The sequence below is a fragment of the Pristis pectinata genome, chromosome 31 (assembly GCF_009764475.1).
Source record: "Pristis pectinata isolate sPriPec2 chromosome 31, sPriPec2.1.pri, whole genome shotgun sequence".
Classification (NCBI taxonomy): Eukaryota; Metazoa; Chordata; class Chondrichthyes; order Rhinopristiformes; family Pristidae; genus Pristis; species Pristis pectinata.
The window spans coordinates 9,210,276-9,225,328 of NC_067435.1; the positions used below are offsets into that span (position 1 = coordinate 9,210,276).

General features: G+C 46.8%; 1 protein-coding gene across 2 annotated transcripts in view; it reads left to right on the top strand.

The window, feature by feature from the left end:
• LOC127584886 (collagen alpha-1(XI) chain-like) overlaps positions 1-15,053 on the top strand; it is a 327,113-nt gene that overhangs the window by 155,185 nt on the left and 156,875 nt on the right. For both annotated transcript variants that reach the window (XM_052041855.1, XM_052041856.1), the window contains one exon: positions 19-72. In XM_052041855.1, coding sequence (XP_051897815.1) covers positions 19-72 — 54 coding nt within the window. The remainder of the gene's footprint in view (positions 1-18; positions 73-15,053) is intronic.

Below are 15,053 nucleotides of genomic sequence, written 5' to 3' on the forward strand. Positions count from 1 at the left end.
GGGGTTGTTCCTTCCTAGGGTATGCGTGGTCTCCCTGGACCAAGAGGACCCATTGGCCCCCCTGGACAACAGGTACAATTCTCTGCTGTATATTAGTCTGTGGTTGATTGAGCGTTTGGAAACTCCATTGCCATTGGCAGGATGTCCCTGCCCCTTCTCCTCTCAGTCAAGCAAGCCTCAGGAATCAGGAGTGAAGTGCAGATTATATTCTCTTTATAAGCAACATGGCCTGTACAGTTGTGTCCTTAGATTTCTAGGTCTTGCTAAGAAAGGGGAGTATCAAGAGATTGCAGTGAAAAGCAAGGAGAGCTTCTTCCTCTGGCTCTGACCATTGGTGTGTCCTTCTAGTGGACAAGTACAGTAAGTCGAGGGACCAAAAGTCCAAATCTTGAGGCAGGAGGAATGCAGGGCAAGTGGAGAATATTTCCTTGCACTCCTGACGTGTGCTTTGTAGAGATGGGGAGTCAGGAAGTGAGTCAGTTGTCTCAGGATGTCCACTCGTGGTTGCACAACATCCAATTCCATCCACACCTGCATAGCTGGAGAACATTCAGGTATGGGCTGATAAATTGCAAGTAATATTGATGCTGTAAAAATGCCAGAGCAATGTAACTAACCGCAGTAGCCGATGAAAATACCATTGCTCAGCTCACCCCACTAACAATATCCTGGAGAATCACCATTCAGGGAATCATAGAACTGTCACTGCATAGAAGGAGGCCATTCAGTCCATCATTTATGTGGTAGCTCTCTACTAGAGCAACTCTTTCATTCCACTCACCAATCTACCTTGGACAAAGCAGCCTGCTTCACCGGGAAAGTCCATCAATCACCTGAAACATAGAACATAGAACACTACAGCACAGTACAGGCCCTTTGGCCCACAATGTTGTGCTGACATTTTATCCTGCACAATAAAATGGAGAGGTGGCCGGGTTCCAAGACTCCACACTGACGGACCAAAGAAACAGCCAAGCAAGTGGATTCCCCTGGTGGAGCACAGGGTGTTACTCGAGCCACACATGTGCATGTGCACGTTGGTGTGGGAGAAGGAAGATCTATCTAACCCTTCCCTCCCACATAGCCCCCTATTTTTCTATCATTCATGTGTCTATCTAAGAGTCTCTTAAATGTCCCTAATGTATCTGCCCCCACAACCTTTCCACGCACCCACCACTCTCTGTGTAAAAAAAACTTAACCCTGACATCCCCCTTATACCTTCCTCCAATCACCTTAAAATTATGTCCCCTCATGTTAGCCATTATCGCCCTGGGAAAAAGTTGTACTGTGGCTGCAGTGGGTGCCATCTGCAATATACAGTGCTGCTTCATGCCCAGGCTAAACTGACATCGCCTCCCATCAACCGTCAAGCACTTATTTACGCTAATCCCATTTTATTCTTCCCACCTTCTTATCAACCCGCCCCCCCCAGATTCTACCACTCACCTACACATTTGTGGCCAATTAATCAATCGATATCAATCAATCCAAACATCTTTGGGATGTGGGAGGAAATCGGTTTGATGCCAGCCATCTGGGGTGTGCCTTGATACGACTCGAGTCTAGGACTGGCTTCCTCTCCGCCATGGATCATTAGGAGTAATTTAGTTGGGAATTCCAGCCAAGGTTCTGACCTTCCTTCTCCCACACCAACGTGCACATGCACATGTGTGGCTCGAGTAACACCCTGTGCTCCTCCAGGGGAATCCACTTGCTTGGCTGTTTCTTTGGTCCGTCAGTGTGGAGTCTTGGAACCCGGCCACCTCTCCATTTTATTGTGCAGCTGCAGAGCAGTCTTTGTGGTTCAGTTATATTGGTAATTCAAACTTAATTGTGAGTTTAGTGTATTCTGGTGCACACAAACCTAATAAAGTAAACTTCCTCCTCTGTTCCTGATTTAGGGAATTCTTTTGGGGAACCTTTCCTTTCAGTGCTCTGACACAGCAGCTCATCAAGCTGGTCATATGGCTAACAGTCCCGCTGTAGAGAGACATGAGAGATTCTGCAGATGCTGGAAATCTGGAGCAACACACACGAAACGCTGGAGGAACTCAGCGGGTCAGGCAGCATCTACGGAGGGAAATGACCAGTCGTCGTCTCGGGCCGAGACCCTTTAAGTCCACTTCCCATTCCCACACTGACGTGTCTGTCCGCAGCCTCCTCTACTGCCACGTTGAGGCCAGACGCAGGTTGGAGGAGCAACACCTCAAATTCCATCTTGGTAGTCTCCAACCTGATGGCATCAACGTCAATTTCTCTAACTTCCGGTAACCCCTCTCTTCGGTTTTCCTTCCCCCCCCCCCTCTTTGTTTTCCCTTTTCCTGTGGCCCCTTCACCTCTTCTCTTTCCCCTCCCCCTCCCTCACAACCTGCCCATCACCTCCCTCTGGTTTCCCACCTCCTTCCCTTTATTCCATGGTCTACTGTCCTCTCCTAACAGATTCCTTCTTATTCAGCTCTTTGCCTCTTCCACCCATCACCTTCCCACTTCCCACATCATTCCGTTTTTATCTCCCCTCCCCGTCTCACCTGGACTCACCTATCACCTGCCTGCTTGTGCTCCTCCACCGTGTCCCCCCCCCCCCCCCCCGCACCCTTTTATTTCTGGCTTCTGACCTCTTTCTTTCCAGTCCTGAAACGTCGACTGTCCATTTCACTGCATAGATGCTGCCTGACCTGCTGAGTTCCTCCAGCATTTTCCGTGTGTTACTCCCACAGTACAAATCACTGTTTCGGCCACAGTTGGAGCATTGCGTGCAGTTCTGGTTGCCACACTATAAGAAGGAAGTGATTAAACTAGAGAGGGTGCAGAAAAAAAAAATCACAGGAATGTTGCTTGGATTTGAGGGCTTGAATTATAAAGAGAGATTGGGTACTGTAGGCTGGAACTGTTTTCCCTGGAGCGAAGGAGGCTGACCTCAAAGAGGTTTGTAAAATTATGATGGGCATAAAAGAGGGTAAATAGCCACAGTCTTTTTCCAAGAGTAAGGGAGTCTAAAACTAGAGGGCATAGGTTGAATGTGAGAGGGGGAAGATTTAAAGGGGACCTGAGGATAGGTTGAGTGAGCTCGGGCTTTTCTCTTTGGACAGAAGAAGGATGAGAGGTGACTTGATAGAGGTGTACAAGATGATAAGAGGCATAGATCGAGTGGACAGTCAGAGATTTTTTTCCCAGGGCGACAATGGCTAACACGAGGGGACATAATTTTAAGGTGATCGGAGGAAGGTATAAGGGGGATGTCAGGGGTAAGTTTTTTACACAGAGAGTGGTGGGTGCGTAGAACGCACTGCTGGCAGAGGTTGTGGGGGCAGATACATTAGGGATATTTAAGAGACTCTTAGATGGACATATGAAGATAGAGAAATACGGAGCTATGTGGGAGGGAAGGTTTAGATGGATCTTAGAGCAGGATAAAATGTCAGCACAACATTGTGGGCCGAAGGGCCTGTGCTGCGCTGTAGTGTTCTATGTTCTATAAGGGGGAAGTTTTTCCCACAGAGCGTGGTGGGTATATGGAACGAGCTGCCAGGGGAGGTGTTTTGGGTACAATTACAATGTTTAAAAGACATTTGGAGAGGTAGATGGATAGAAAAGGTTCAGAAGGATAGGGGCCAACTGCAGGCAAATGGGATTAGCATAGATAGACATAGATAGCATTGAGCAGCATGGATGAGTTGGGCCGAAGGGCCTGTTTCTCTGCTGTATAATTCTATGAATCTCCACATAAGCATTATTAGGCAAACCGCTCCCAGTGCATGGACTTAGAGAGACATAGCATGGAAACAGGCCCTTCAGCCCATCAAGTACATACTCCCCAACAACCAGCCATCTACACTATTCCCACATCAATTCCATTTTTATTCTCCCCACATTCCCATCAACTGCCCCCAGATTCTGCCACTCATGCAGACTAGGGGCAATTTGCAATGACTGATTAACTTCCCAATCTGCATTCTTTGGGACGTGGGAGGAAACCAGAGCACCCGGGGGAAACCCACCCCACGCTGTCACAGAGAGAATGTGCAAACTCTATACAGACAGCACCCGAGGTTGGGACTGAACTCAGATCTCAGGCTGCAACATCATGTCACGGATTTAATTCTCTCCGCAATCATTTCTCGTTGTACAGGATCCCATCTCTAAACCTTCAGTGGGTTAAAGAAGGGCATCTTCAATCCTCTGTCTCACTATACATGTGTGAACAGGGCTGGGCAGTAAACACTGCTTGTCCAGATTGTTGGACCTTGGACATCCCTTCCATTGTGGGTGGAGTTCCTACTCCGGTTCCCTCCCCGTTACACAGACCACTCACTTCCCTCTCCATTACATTGTCCTTCAATGTCTGTTATCAGCCATCAGCCTCCTCACCCATTGGGGCAGTCTCCTGCAGGCTGACTGTCCACTGCAGAGGCCAAAGTAATCCGGCACAGAGTGCCAGTAAGTAAATGACCCACACAGTCAGTACAAATGGATTAAATCAGTAATGTTGGCCATAGAACATCACAGTTAAAGCATTTATCTTCTCCTTGATCTAGGGTTCTTCTGGCTAGCGTTGCTCCCATCCCAGACTTTGTTATCCTGTAAACTTTGAATGTGCAAAGCTGTTGTGTGGGTGTGACTGTTAACTGACGATAGACTCATAGAGAGATACAGCACAGAAACAGGTCCTTCAGCCCGCCGAATCCATAGAGACCGTCAGCCACCCATCACACTTCATTATTCTTCCCATATTCTCAACAACTCCCCCCTGATTCTACTATTCACTTACCCACCAGGGGCTAATTTACAATGGCCAATGAACCTACTGATCTGCACGTCTTTAGGATGTGGGAGGAAACTGGAGCACCCTCTCACATGCGTTCACAGGGAGAACGTGCAAACTCCACACAGGCAGGACCCAAGGTGAGGATTGAACCCGGGTCTCTGGCATTGTGAGGCAGCGGCTCTACCCGCTGCGCCACTGTGCCAGCCTTACTGAGAAGTGTAATTTCAGCACCAAAACTAAGACTGTGAACTCTGGAAATGCGACCAGAGTCTTGATGGTTGAGGCAACAACTGTGGAGAGAAAAACTTAGTCAGTGTTTCAAGATGTTGAGAAAATGATAGGAAAGGGTGGTGGTGGAGAGAGGAAACGGGATTGTGAGAGAGAACAAAAGAGAAGGTCTGTGAGAGGATGGAAGGCAAGAGAGGTTAAGTCTCTGAAGGAAGGATGGAACAGTGCAAAATGGGAGAAATAGAAAAAAATAAAGATTGGTTGAGGAAGTGTAAATGACAATAGCAGAACCAATATCTGTTGAACTTGGCTGTTGTGTGTCCAGTGGGAAGGTGAAGGGTAATTCTCTAAGACTGCATCAAACTTCATTGCGACAGTGCAGGAAGTCATGAACAATGCAGAGGTTGGAGTGGCAGTGTGCAGGAGAATTATGGAGCTTGATCACTACAAGGTCGGAGTCGCCAGCTGTCATTGGCTCAACAAACTCTTATTAAATGTTGTAAGTCTGATAATAAAGGATTTTTATTTATATTTTCACACAATAATTAAATGGGCAGAGGTCCATTTATTACGGATTAGTGGTTTTTTTATTAGCTGTCTGCACAGCTCCTGATCTGAGACGATCTGGGCAAACCCATTAGGTATTTATCACTGTTAACTGCAACAAACAACTTTATGTTTGCATTTGCCACATTTTGCAAAAATATTCAGCACAGGGGTTGTGGGGGGGGGGGGGGAGGTGGTGGAGGTATGATGCAGCTGGGCAGATGTGAATCAAGCGTGATGTTAAGTAACCTCAGCCCCACAATATCCCTGCCCTCCCCATTCAACGATTTACAAGGCTATTGAATTCACATCCAAGACTAAATGTTATCCAAGACAGCTGCACAGTTGCCTTTGACATTCATTTGGCTGTTCTGTTAATTTTATTTTGAAAAATGGGCTAGTGTCAGTCAAATCCCCTGCTCATTCTCATCTTGGTGAAAGTCTCACCGACCACCTGTCCTCTCTGTGGAGTTTTAGGGTTTAGCAAAATGAGACGAGGTAGAAGGGTGGCACAGTGGCTCAGCAGGTAGAGCCGCTGCCTCACAACTCCAGCGATCCGGGTCCAATCCTGACCTCGGATGCTGTCTGTGTGGAGTTTGCACAACCTCAGTGTGAGCATGTGGGATTTCCCCTGGGTCCTCCAGTTTCCTCCCACATCCCAAAGGTGTGTTGATCCGTTGGTTAATTGGTCACTGTGAATTCCTCTGGGGTGTAGGTGAATGGTAGAATGTGGGAAGAATTGATGGGAATGTAGGGGAGGATAAATAGGATTAGTGCAAATGGATGCATTGAAGGTCAGTGCAGACTCAATATACTGAAGGACCTTTCTCGTGCTTTATGACTTTTTTTCTCCCATATAGAACAAATGTAGAACATAGAACAGTACAGCACAGAACAGGCCCTTTGGCCCACAATGTTGTGCCGACATAACTAATCCCTCCTACCTACAGAATGTCCATATCCCTCTATTTTCCTCTCATTCATGTGCCCATCCAAGCCCCTCTTAAAAGCCCCCAATGAATTTGCCTCCACCACCCTATCAGGCAATGTGTTCCAGGCATCCACCACTTTCTCAGTAAAAAAAACGTCTGTTCTGATCCTACCCCTCTCACCTTAAATGCATGCCCTCTGGTATTGGATCGCTCAATAAATGGAAAAAGATATTGCTTGTCCACCCTATCTATGCCCTTCATAATTTTATGCACTTCCAACAGATCACCCCTCAGCCTCTGCCGCTCCAGAGAAAAGAGCTCGAGTTTGTCCAGCCTCTCCTGATAGCACATGCCCTCTAATCCAGGTAGCATCCTCATAAACCTCCTCTGCACCCTCTCTAAAGCCCCGACATCCTTCCTATAGTGAGGTGACCAGAATTGCACGAAATACTCTAAATGAGGCCTAACCGGAGTCTGAACCATATGTTGCCATCCTAGGAACATTTAACCTCAGGCATTCCTCAGTCGTGGTTTGATTCAGAGGATTAGCTTCATTCCACCTCAGTGTTGCATCCTGTCCTGGTCCACAGTCAGCACCCCCCACCTTGCCAGTCCGACAGTTCCATTTCCCAAACTAGCCCACCTGATTCACGGCAGGGACACAAACGCTAAAACCTTAGCGGGGAGATGCTTCACTATCCGAGCTACCACCTGTAGGATGAGACACTATACCCAGCACCCTAAATCCCCTTGTGGATATAAGTAAATCAAACAATACTTTGAAGAAGAGAGGAGCTAGCCCTGCTGTTCTGTGCAATACATATGCCTCCCTCAACATGGCTAGTCTGAACAAGAGCAGCAGTGTTGTTGGGAATGTAGGTCTGGATTTCCAGAGAAAAGTTTACAACGCTTGGTGCTTGCTGTGCAGAAATTGGCTGCAGCTTTTGCAAATTACAACAGGTTAGATTTCATTGACTGTACAACTGTTCGGTACATCCCAGGGCTGTGAAAGTTGCTAAAGAAGTGCAAGTCTGCCTACTTCGCCAGCTCAGGGTGAAGTGTAAGTTTATTATTGTCACATTTACCAAGGAACAGTGAAAATGTTTGTTTTGCATGCCATCCATACATCAGTACATCGAGGTAGTACAAGAGAAAAGCAATGACAGAACGTAGAATATAGTGTTACAGTTACAGAGAAAGTGCAGTGCAGGCAGACAATGAGGTGCAAGGCCATGACGAGGTAGATTGTGAGGTCAAGAGGAAAGCATCAAGTTGGATAAATCACCGGGACCGGATGAGATGTACCCCAGGCTGCTGTGGGAGGCGAGGGAGGAGATTGCAGAGCCTCTGACGATGAACTTTGCATCATCGATGGAGACGGGAGAGGTTCCAGAAGATTGGAGAGTTGCAGATGTTGTTCCCTTATTCAAGAAAGGGAGTAGAGATAGCCCAAGAAATTATAGACCAGTGAGTCTTACCTCAGTGGTTGATAAGATGAAGATCCTGAGAGGCAGGATTTATGAACATGGAGAGGTATAATATGACTAGGAACAGTCAGCATGGCTTTTTCAAGGGCAGGTCCTACCTTACGAGCCTGAGTGAATTTTTTGAGGATGTGACTAAACACATCGATGAAGGGAGAGCAGTAGATGTAGTGTATATGGATTTCATCAAGGCATTTGATAAGGTACCCCATGCAAGGCTTATTGAGAAAGTAAGGAGGCATGGGATCCAAAGGGACGTTGCAATGTGGATCCAGAACTGGCTGGCCCACAGAAGGCAAAGAGTAGTTGTTGAAGGTTCGTATTCTGCATGGAGGTTGGTGACCAGTGGTGTACCTCAGGGATCTGTTCTGGGACCCTTACTCTTTGTGATTTTTATAAATGACCTGGATGAGGAAGTGGAAGGATGGGTTAGTAAGTTTGCGGATGACACAAAGATTGGAGGTGTGGTGGATAGTATAGAGGGCTGTCAGAGGTTACAGCGAGACATAGATAGAGTGCAAAGTTGGGCTGAGAAGTGGCAGATGCAGTTCAACCCAGATAAGTGTGAAGTGGTTCATTTTGGTAGGTCAAATATGATGGCAGAATATAGTATTAATGGTAGGACTCTTGGCAGTGTGGAGGATCAGAGCGATCTTGGGGTCCGAGTCTATAGGACACTCAAAGCAGCTGCACAGGTTGACTCTGTGGTTAAGAAGGCCTATGGTGTATTGTCCTTCATCAATCGTGGAATTGAATTTAGGAGCCAAGAGGTATTGTTGCAGCTATATAGGACCCTGGTCAGACCCTACTTGGAGTACTGTGCTCAGTTCTGGTCACCTCACTACAGGAAGGATGTGGAAGCCATAGAAAGGGTGCAGAGGAGATTTACAAGGATGCTGCCTGGAATGCGGAGCATGCCTTATGAAAGCAGGTTGAGGGAACTTGGCCTTTTCTCCTTGGAGCGACGGAGGACAAGGGGGGACCTGATAGAGGTGTAGAAGATGATGAGAGGCATTGATCAGGTAGATAGTCAGAGGCTTTTCCCCAGGGCTGAAATGGTGGCCACAAGAGGGCACAGATTTAAGGTGCTGGGGAGTAGGTACAGAGGAGATGTCAGGGGTAAGTTTTTTACTCAGAGAGTGGTGAGTGCGTGGAATGGGCTGCCGGCAACGGTGGTGGAGGCGGATACGATAGGGTCTTTTAAGAGACTTTTGGATAGGTACATGGAGCTGAGAAAAATAGAGGCCTATGGGTAAGCCTAGTAATTTCTAGAGTAGGGACATGTTCGGCACAGCTTTGTGGGCCGAAGGGCCTGAATTGTGCTGTAGGTTTTCTATGTTTCTAATAAGGTGCAAGGTCACAAGGTAGATTGTGAGGTCAGAGTCCATCTCTTTGTAAAAGGGTACCGTTCCATAGTCTTATCACAGTGGGATAGAAGCTGTCCTTAAGCCTGGTAGTACGTGCCCTCAGGCTCCTGTATCTTCTACCTGATGGAAGAGGAGAGAAGAGAGAATGACCCGGGTGGGTGGGGTCTTTGATTATGCCGACTGCTTCACCAAGGCAGCGAGAGGTAAATACAGAGTCCAAGGAGGGGAGGCTGGTTTCTGTGACGCACTGGGCTGTGTCTACAACTCTCTGCAGTTTCCTGTGGTGCTCAGCAGAGCAGTTGCTGTACCAAACCATGATGCATCCAGGTAAGATGCATCATGGCTTGCTGATGATTTACTGGCAAGTTCTGGGCACCTTTGAGCCAAGTAACACTGCTGGAAACTTTTCTCCTGAAATACAAACCTTGGCAACCTAAGCACCTTGTGACTAGTGGTGTGCCTCAGGGATCTGTGCTGGGGCCATTGTTGTTTGTTGTCTATATCAATGATCTAGATGATAATATGGTAAATTGGATCAGCAAGTTTGCTGATGACACTAAGATTGGAGGCATTGTGGAAAGGGAGGAAGGATTTCAAAGCTTGCAGAAGGATCTGAACCAACTGGAAGAATGGGCCAGAAAATGGCCGATGGAATTTAATGCAGACAAGTGTGAGGTGTTACATTTTGGAAGGACAAATCAAGGTAGGACATACACAGTAAATGGTAGGGCACTGGGGAGTGAGGAGGAACAAAGGGATCTGGGAGTTCAGATACATAATTGCCTGAAAGTGGCGTCACAGGTAGACAGGGTTGTAAAGAAGGCTTTTGGCATCCTGGCATTCATAAATCAAAGTATTGAGTATAGGAGTTGGGATGTTATGGTAATGTTGTATAAGTCACTGGTGAGGCCAAATTTGGAGTATTGTGTGCAGTTCTGGTCACCTAACTATAGGACGGATATCAGTAAGATTGAAAGAGTGCAGAGGAGATTTACTAGAATGTTGCCGGGTCTTCAGGAGTTGAGTTACAGGGAAAGATTAAACAGGTTAGGACTTTATTCCTTTAAGCGTAGAAGAATGAGGGGAGATTTGATAGAGGTTTACAGAATTTTGAGGGGCATAGACAGAGTTAATGCGAGTAGGCTCTTTCCACATAGATTAGGAGAGATAAGTACGAGAGGACATGGCTTTAGGGTGAAAGGGGAAAGGTTTAGGTGGAACATTAGGGGGAGCTTCTTCACTCAGAGAGCAGTGGGAGTGTGGAACAGGCTGCCATCTGATGTAGTAAATGCAGGCTCACTCTTAAGCTTTAAGAATAAATTGGATAGATATATGGTCGGGAGAGGTCTGGAGGGTTATGGACTGGGCGCAGGGAAGTGGGACCAGCGGAATAATGTTTTGGCACAGACTAGAAGGGTCGAATGGCCTGTTTTCTGTGCTGTATTGTTCTATGGTTCTACCACTCCAGCTCCCTTTCAAGGTCACCCTCCTTAATTAGCAGTTGGTTTCAATTAGGAGCTGTTAACCTTTGTTGAAAGTAGGTATAGAATACCCTAGGGTACTGTAATGTCACCAGCAGCTGTTGGTTAACTTAATTGTAGCTCACGTGATGCTTAAGTTAGGAGTCATTGCATTTAACTAAATAAAACTTAAACAATTGAACTTCTAAAACCTAAACATTATCGTCTGGCAAATTAAAGTGGAGATTTATAAGCCTTTCTGGCACAAGCCTTTAATTGTTCACTTTCTTATTAAAGGATGTGGCAGCTATTTACTTCCCGCACAAGAAGATCTTATATTTCAAAGCTGTCGCACAGATTGTTACACTTCTTCTGAGGGTTCGAGGATGACTAACATCCCTTCCCCTTCTGTGGACCTGAGGCGGTTGATGAGGACATGTGGGAGCTGCAGACTCTTCCACGAACAGGGTGGGGAATGCCTGATGGGAAGGGTGAGTGGATAGTTTGTCAGGCAATGTACTCCCGCTGGTCTTCTGTGTGCTTCTGAGGAATGGACTCAAAGTTCCGAATGCTCCTTCTCTGCACTGAGTGATGCGCCAGTGATTAGAGAGGGTGAGAGTTAGATTTTATCAAGGAGAGTTGGAGGACATCCTCAAGTAACTTCCTCTGTCCACCTCACAATCTCTCACCCAGGTGGAGCTTGTGGTGAAGTGTCTGTTTTGGAAGTCTAGTGTCAGTTGGGTGAGTGGTGTGGCTGGCCCAGTTGATCTAACTGAGTGTATTTATTGGTATTGGTTTATTATTGTCACTTGTACCAAGGTACAGTGAAAAGCTTGTCTTGCATACCGATCGTACAGGTCAATTCATTACACAATGCAGTTACACTGAGTTAGTACAGAGTGGATTGAGGTAGTACAGGTAATATCAATAACAGTACAGAGTAAAGTGTCACAGCTACAGAGAAAGTGCAGTGCAATGAGGTGCAAGGTCACAACAAGGTAGATCGTGAGGTCAGAGTCCATCTCATCGTATAAGGGAACCATACAATAGTCTTATTACAGTGGGATAGAAGCTGTCCTTAAGCCTGGTGGTACGTGCCGTCAGACTCTTGTATCTTCTACCTGATGGAAGAGGAGAGAAGGGGGAATGACCTGGGTGGGTGGGGTCTTTGATTATGCTGGCTGCTTCACCAAGACAACGAGAGGTAAAGACAGAGTCCAAGGAGGGGAGGCTGGTTTGTGTGCCGCGCTGGGCTGTGTCCACAACTCTCTTACAGCCTCAGAGCAGGGGGTGTTGGTCAAGACAAGGTCGGGTCACATATCCTGCCAGTGGATTTGGAGGAGACCACAACGGATGTTTCTCTCCAGCATTTTGAAATGCCTGCTGAAAGTAGTCAATGTATCAGATGTCTACTGAAGCGACAGCATCACTGATGCCTGATAGACCTCATGCTTTACACCAGATTTTAGGTTGACATCTTCAGTTGGCCCTCATGGATGTAAGAAGTTCTCCATGCATTCCAGCGTCTCAACATGGACACTTATTGTTGGGTATTATTTCACATTAGGGGCAAGCTGGGAGAGTGGTTTTCAATTTAAGTGCGAGGCCCATTCTCTGGTTTGAAGGAGTCGACAATGATTGGGAACTTGTCCTTTGTAAGTGTGCCTACGCAAGGGCTACCTGTGACACTGACGTCTGAGAGACCTTGGTTCTGGGAGCAAGGTCCCATTCTGGGGGCAGATTCCCATTAGTCCCGGAGGTTAGCTCCACCCGAATCTAGTGCGAAGCTCGTTGGAGGTGAGGTCCAGCACTGAGGCCAGAATGATTGAGAAAAGTGTTGTGCTGCTAACGCACCTGAGACTGGCTCTGTTGTAGACCCATTGGTTAAGCTCACAGCTTGCATGCCATCAGAATCAAAATCAGATTTATTGTCAGACTTAAGTGATGTGAAATTTGTTGTTTTGTGGCAGTGTTACGGTGCAAGGTCATAAAATTACTATAAATTACAAAATAAATAAATAGTGCAACAGAAAAGGAATAACGAGCTAGTGTTCATGGGTTCATGGACCGTTCATAAATCTGTTGGCAGAGGGGAAGAAGTTGTTCCTAAATCATTGAGTTTGGGTCTTCAGGCTCCTGTACCTCCTCCCTGATGGTAGTAATGAGAAGAGGGCATGTCCCGGATGGAGAGGGTCCTTAGTGATGGATGCTGCCTTCTTGAAGCACAGCCTCTTGAAGATGTCCTCGATGGAGGGGAGGGTTGTGCCCGTGATGGAGCTGGTTGAGTCTACAGCCCTCTGCAGCCTCTTGCGATCCTGTGCATTGGAGCCTCTATACTAGGTTATGTATGTATACATGTACATCAGGAAGCAGGTGTAAGATTGAATGAATTCTATGGACAACCACACTTGAGAAGGATGCTCCACAGTTTCCCTTGGTTGATAGACTTGTATTAGTCCTGCATAATGGTTGATTTCACTTGGAGCTGATGTGCTGTTCGATGGCTGGGATTCTGGGAGCAGGTCCAGCGACTGGAAGATGGAGGACCATGACGATGACTTTTCAAGTGGCTGACAAAAGTGAGGCCCCACCCTGGTCACCATGCCGGGGTCAGGTCAGTTGGATCCAGAGCTTTAGTCAAAGGGTTGGTGGCTTCACATAGGAAGAGCCAGTGGTTTGGATTGTGTTTACACTCCTCTACAGTCGACCCTACTGAACTTGTGATGTTTGTTGACTGTGGACTCAACCTCAGGATAAACTAAACCAGTGCAGCCACAATAAAAATGATGAAGTTTATTCTGTGGTGTCCAAGCATCTGCCAAGTACTTGAACCCCTTTAAAGGTTTATTTGCAGGCTTGTGAAGCCGTGACGTAAAGTTAACTGTATGACCTTTTAGTTTAAATCAGTAAAAGCTCAATGGTCTGTCGTTGCCCGATTTTGTGGCCCCATATATCCAGGCAGAATTTCCTGGTGTATTGTGGATAATATCTCTGGTCCTGTGGGGCATAACACAGATCTCAGATCCCTTTACAATGTGCCCCTCTTAGTATTCAATATTTACTCACAGCTCCAGTGACCCAGGTTCAATCCTGACCTCGGGTGCTGTCTGTGTGGAGTTTGCATGTTCTCCCTCTGACTGCGTGGGTTTACTCTGGGTGGTCCAGTTCCCTTCCACGTCCCGAATCTGAGGCCCCTGAGCAGTATGGATGCAAGGACGCCCTTCCTCTGATCCCCCACACCAGATTTCCCTTTGCATAGTGTATCTCCTGGTGACACGTACCCTCGAGCTCAATCTGCCCATTGCTCATGGTGCCAGTCTCTGAGATGGTGCTGTGGGATGTCACCCCTACTGGGTCCCATTGAGTCCTTGTTTCAAGGTGTCAGCCATTTCAAATTGGATTTTGACCAATTTTGTGATTTATTTTTGTGTGGGGGCCCCAGTGCTTGTCAACATTAAAAGCAGCCACGTTCGAGACCATCAAACATAGGTGCAATCCAATCTCTAGGCAAGTCAGTTGAGGAATAAAAGTTAGCCCCAATGCCAAGGCAAGTACTCTTCAGTCTTCCTTGAAATAGTCCCATGGTGTGCCATTCAAAACTGAGGTGCTTAGGAACTTCTTCTAACAGAGGGTGGTGAAACTCTGGAATCCTCTCCCCCGAAAGGTTGTAGAGGCTGAATCATTGAGGGTAATTACAAAGGAGGGAGATATGTTTTTGGAAGATCTATGGAGAGGGGAGGCCTGGGGCAGATCAACCATGTTCATTTAGTATGGCAGGTTTGAGGGACTAAATTCCTTATGATCTAACTGCCCCTCATATCCACCTGGGGGAGCAGATGGGGTCTTTGATTTCTCATCTCATTTGGAGGACAGTGTAGCAGAGTGACTGCCTAGTGTGCTGTGCTCTTGCTTCTGACCTGGAACTCCTGAACCTGGTTCTATCAGAGATGAAAGTTCCACTACTGCAACTAATCCTTCCACTAAAATATGCTCTTCCTGCTGTATCTGTTTTGAAGGACGAGCATGGAATAATATCCTGTCTCTCCGCACCTTTCTGATTCAGCTTAGCCTGAAGCCAGATGTGAAACCCAAAACCCAGAAAGAAAAGCAAATCAACAATAAGGCTGTGGGTACACTGAGAAACTTTACCCATATCCTTCAGACTTCCTCAGGAAAAAAATAATAACACATCATCAGACTTTGGAAAGTAATAGATCAGGAATAACTTTAATCCCATGGGCCCCCTGAAAAGGTTCTTTCAAGGTAGACT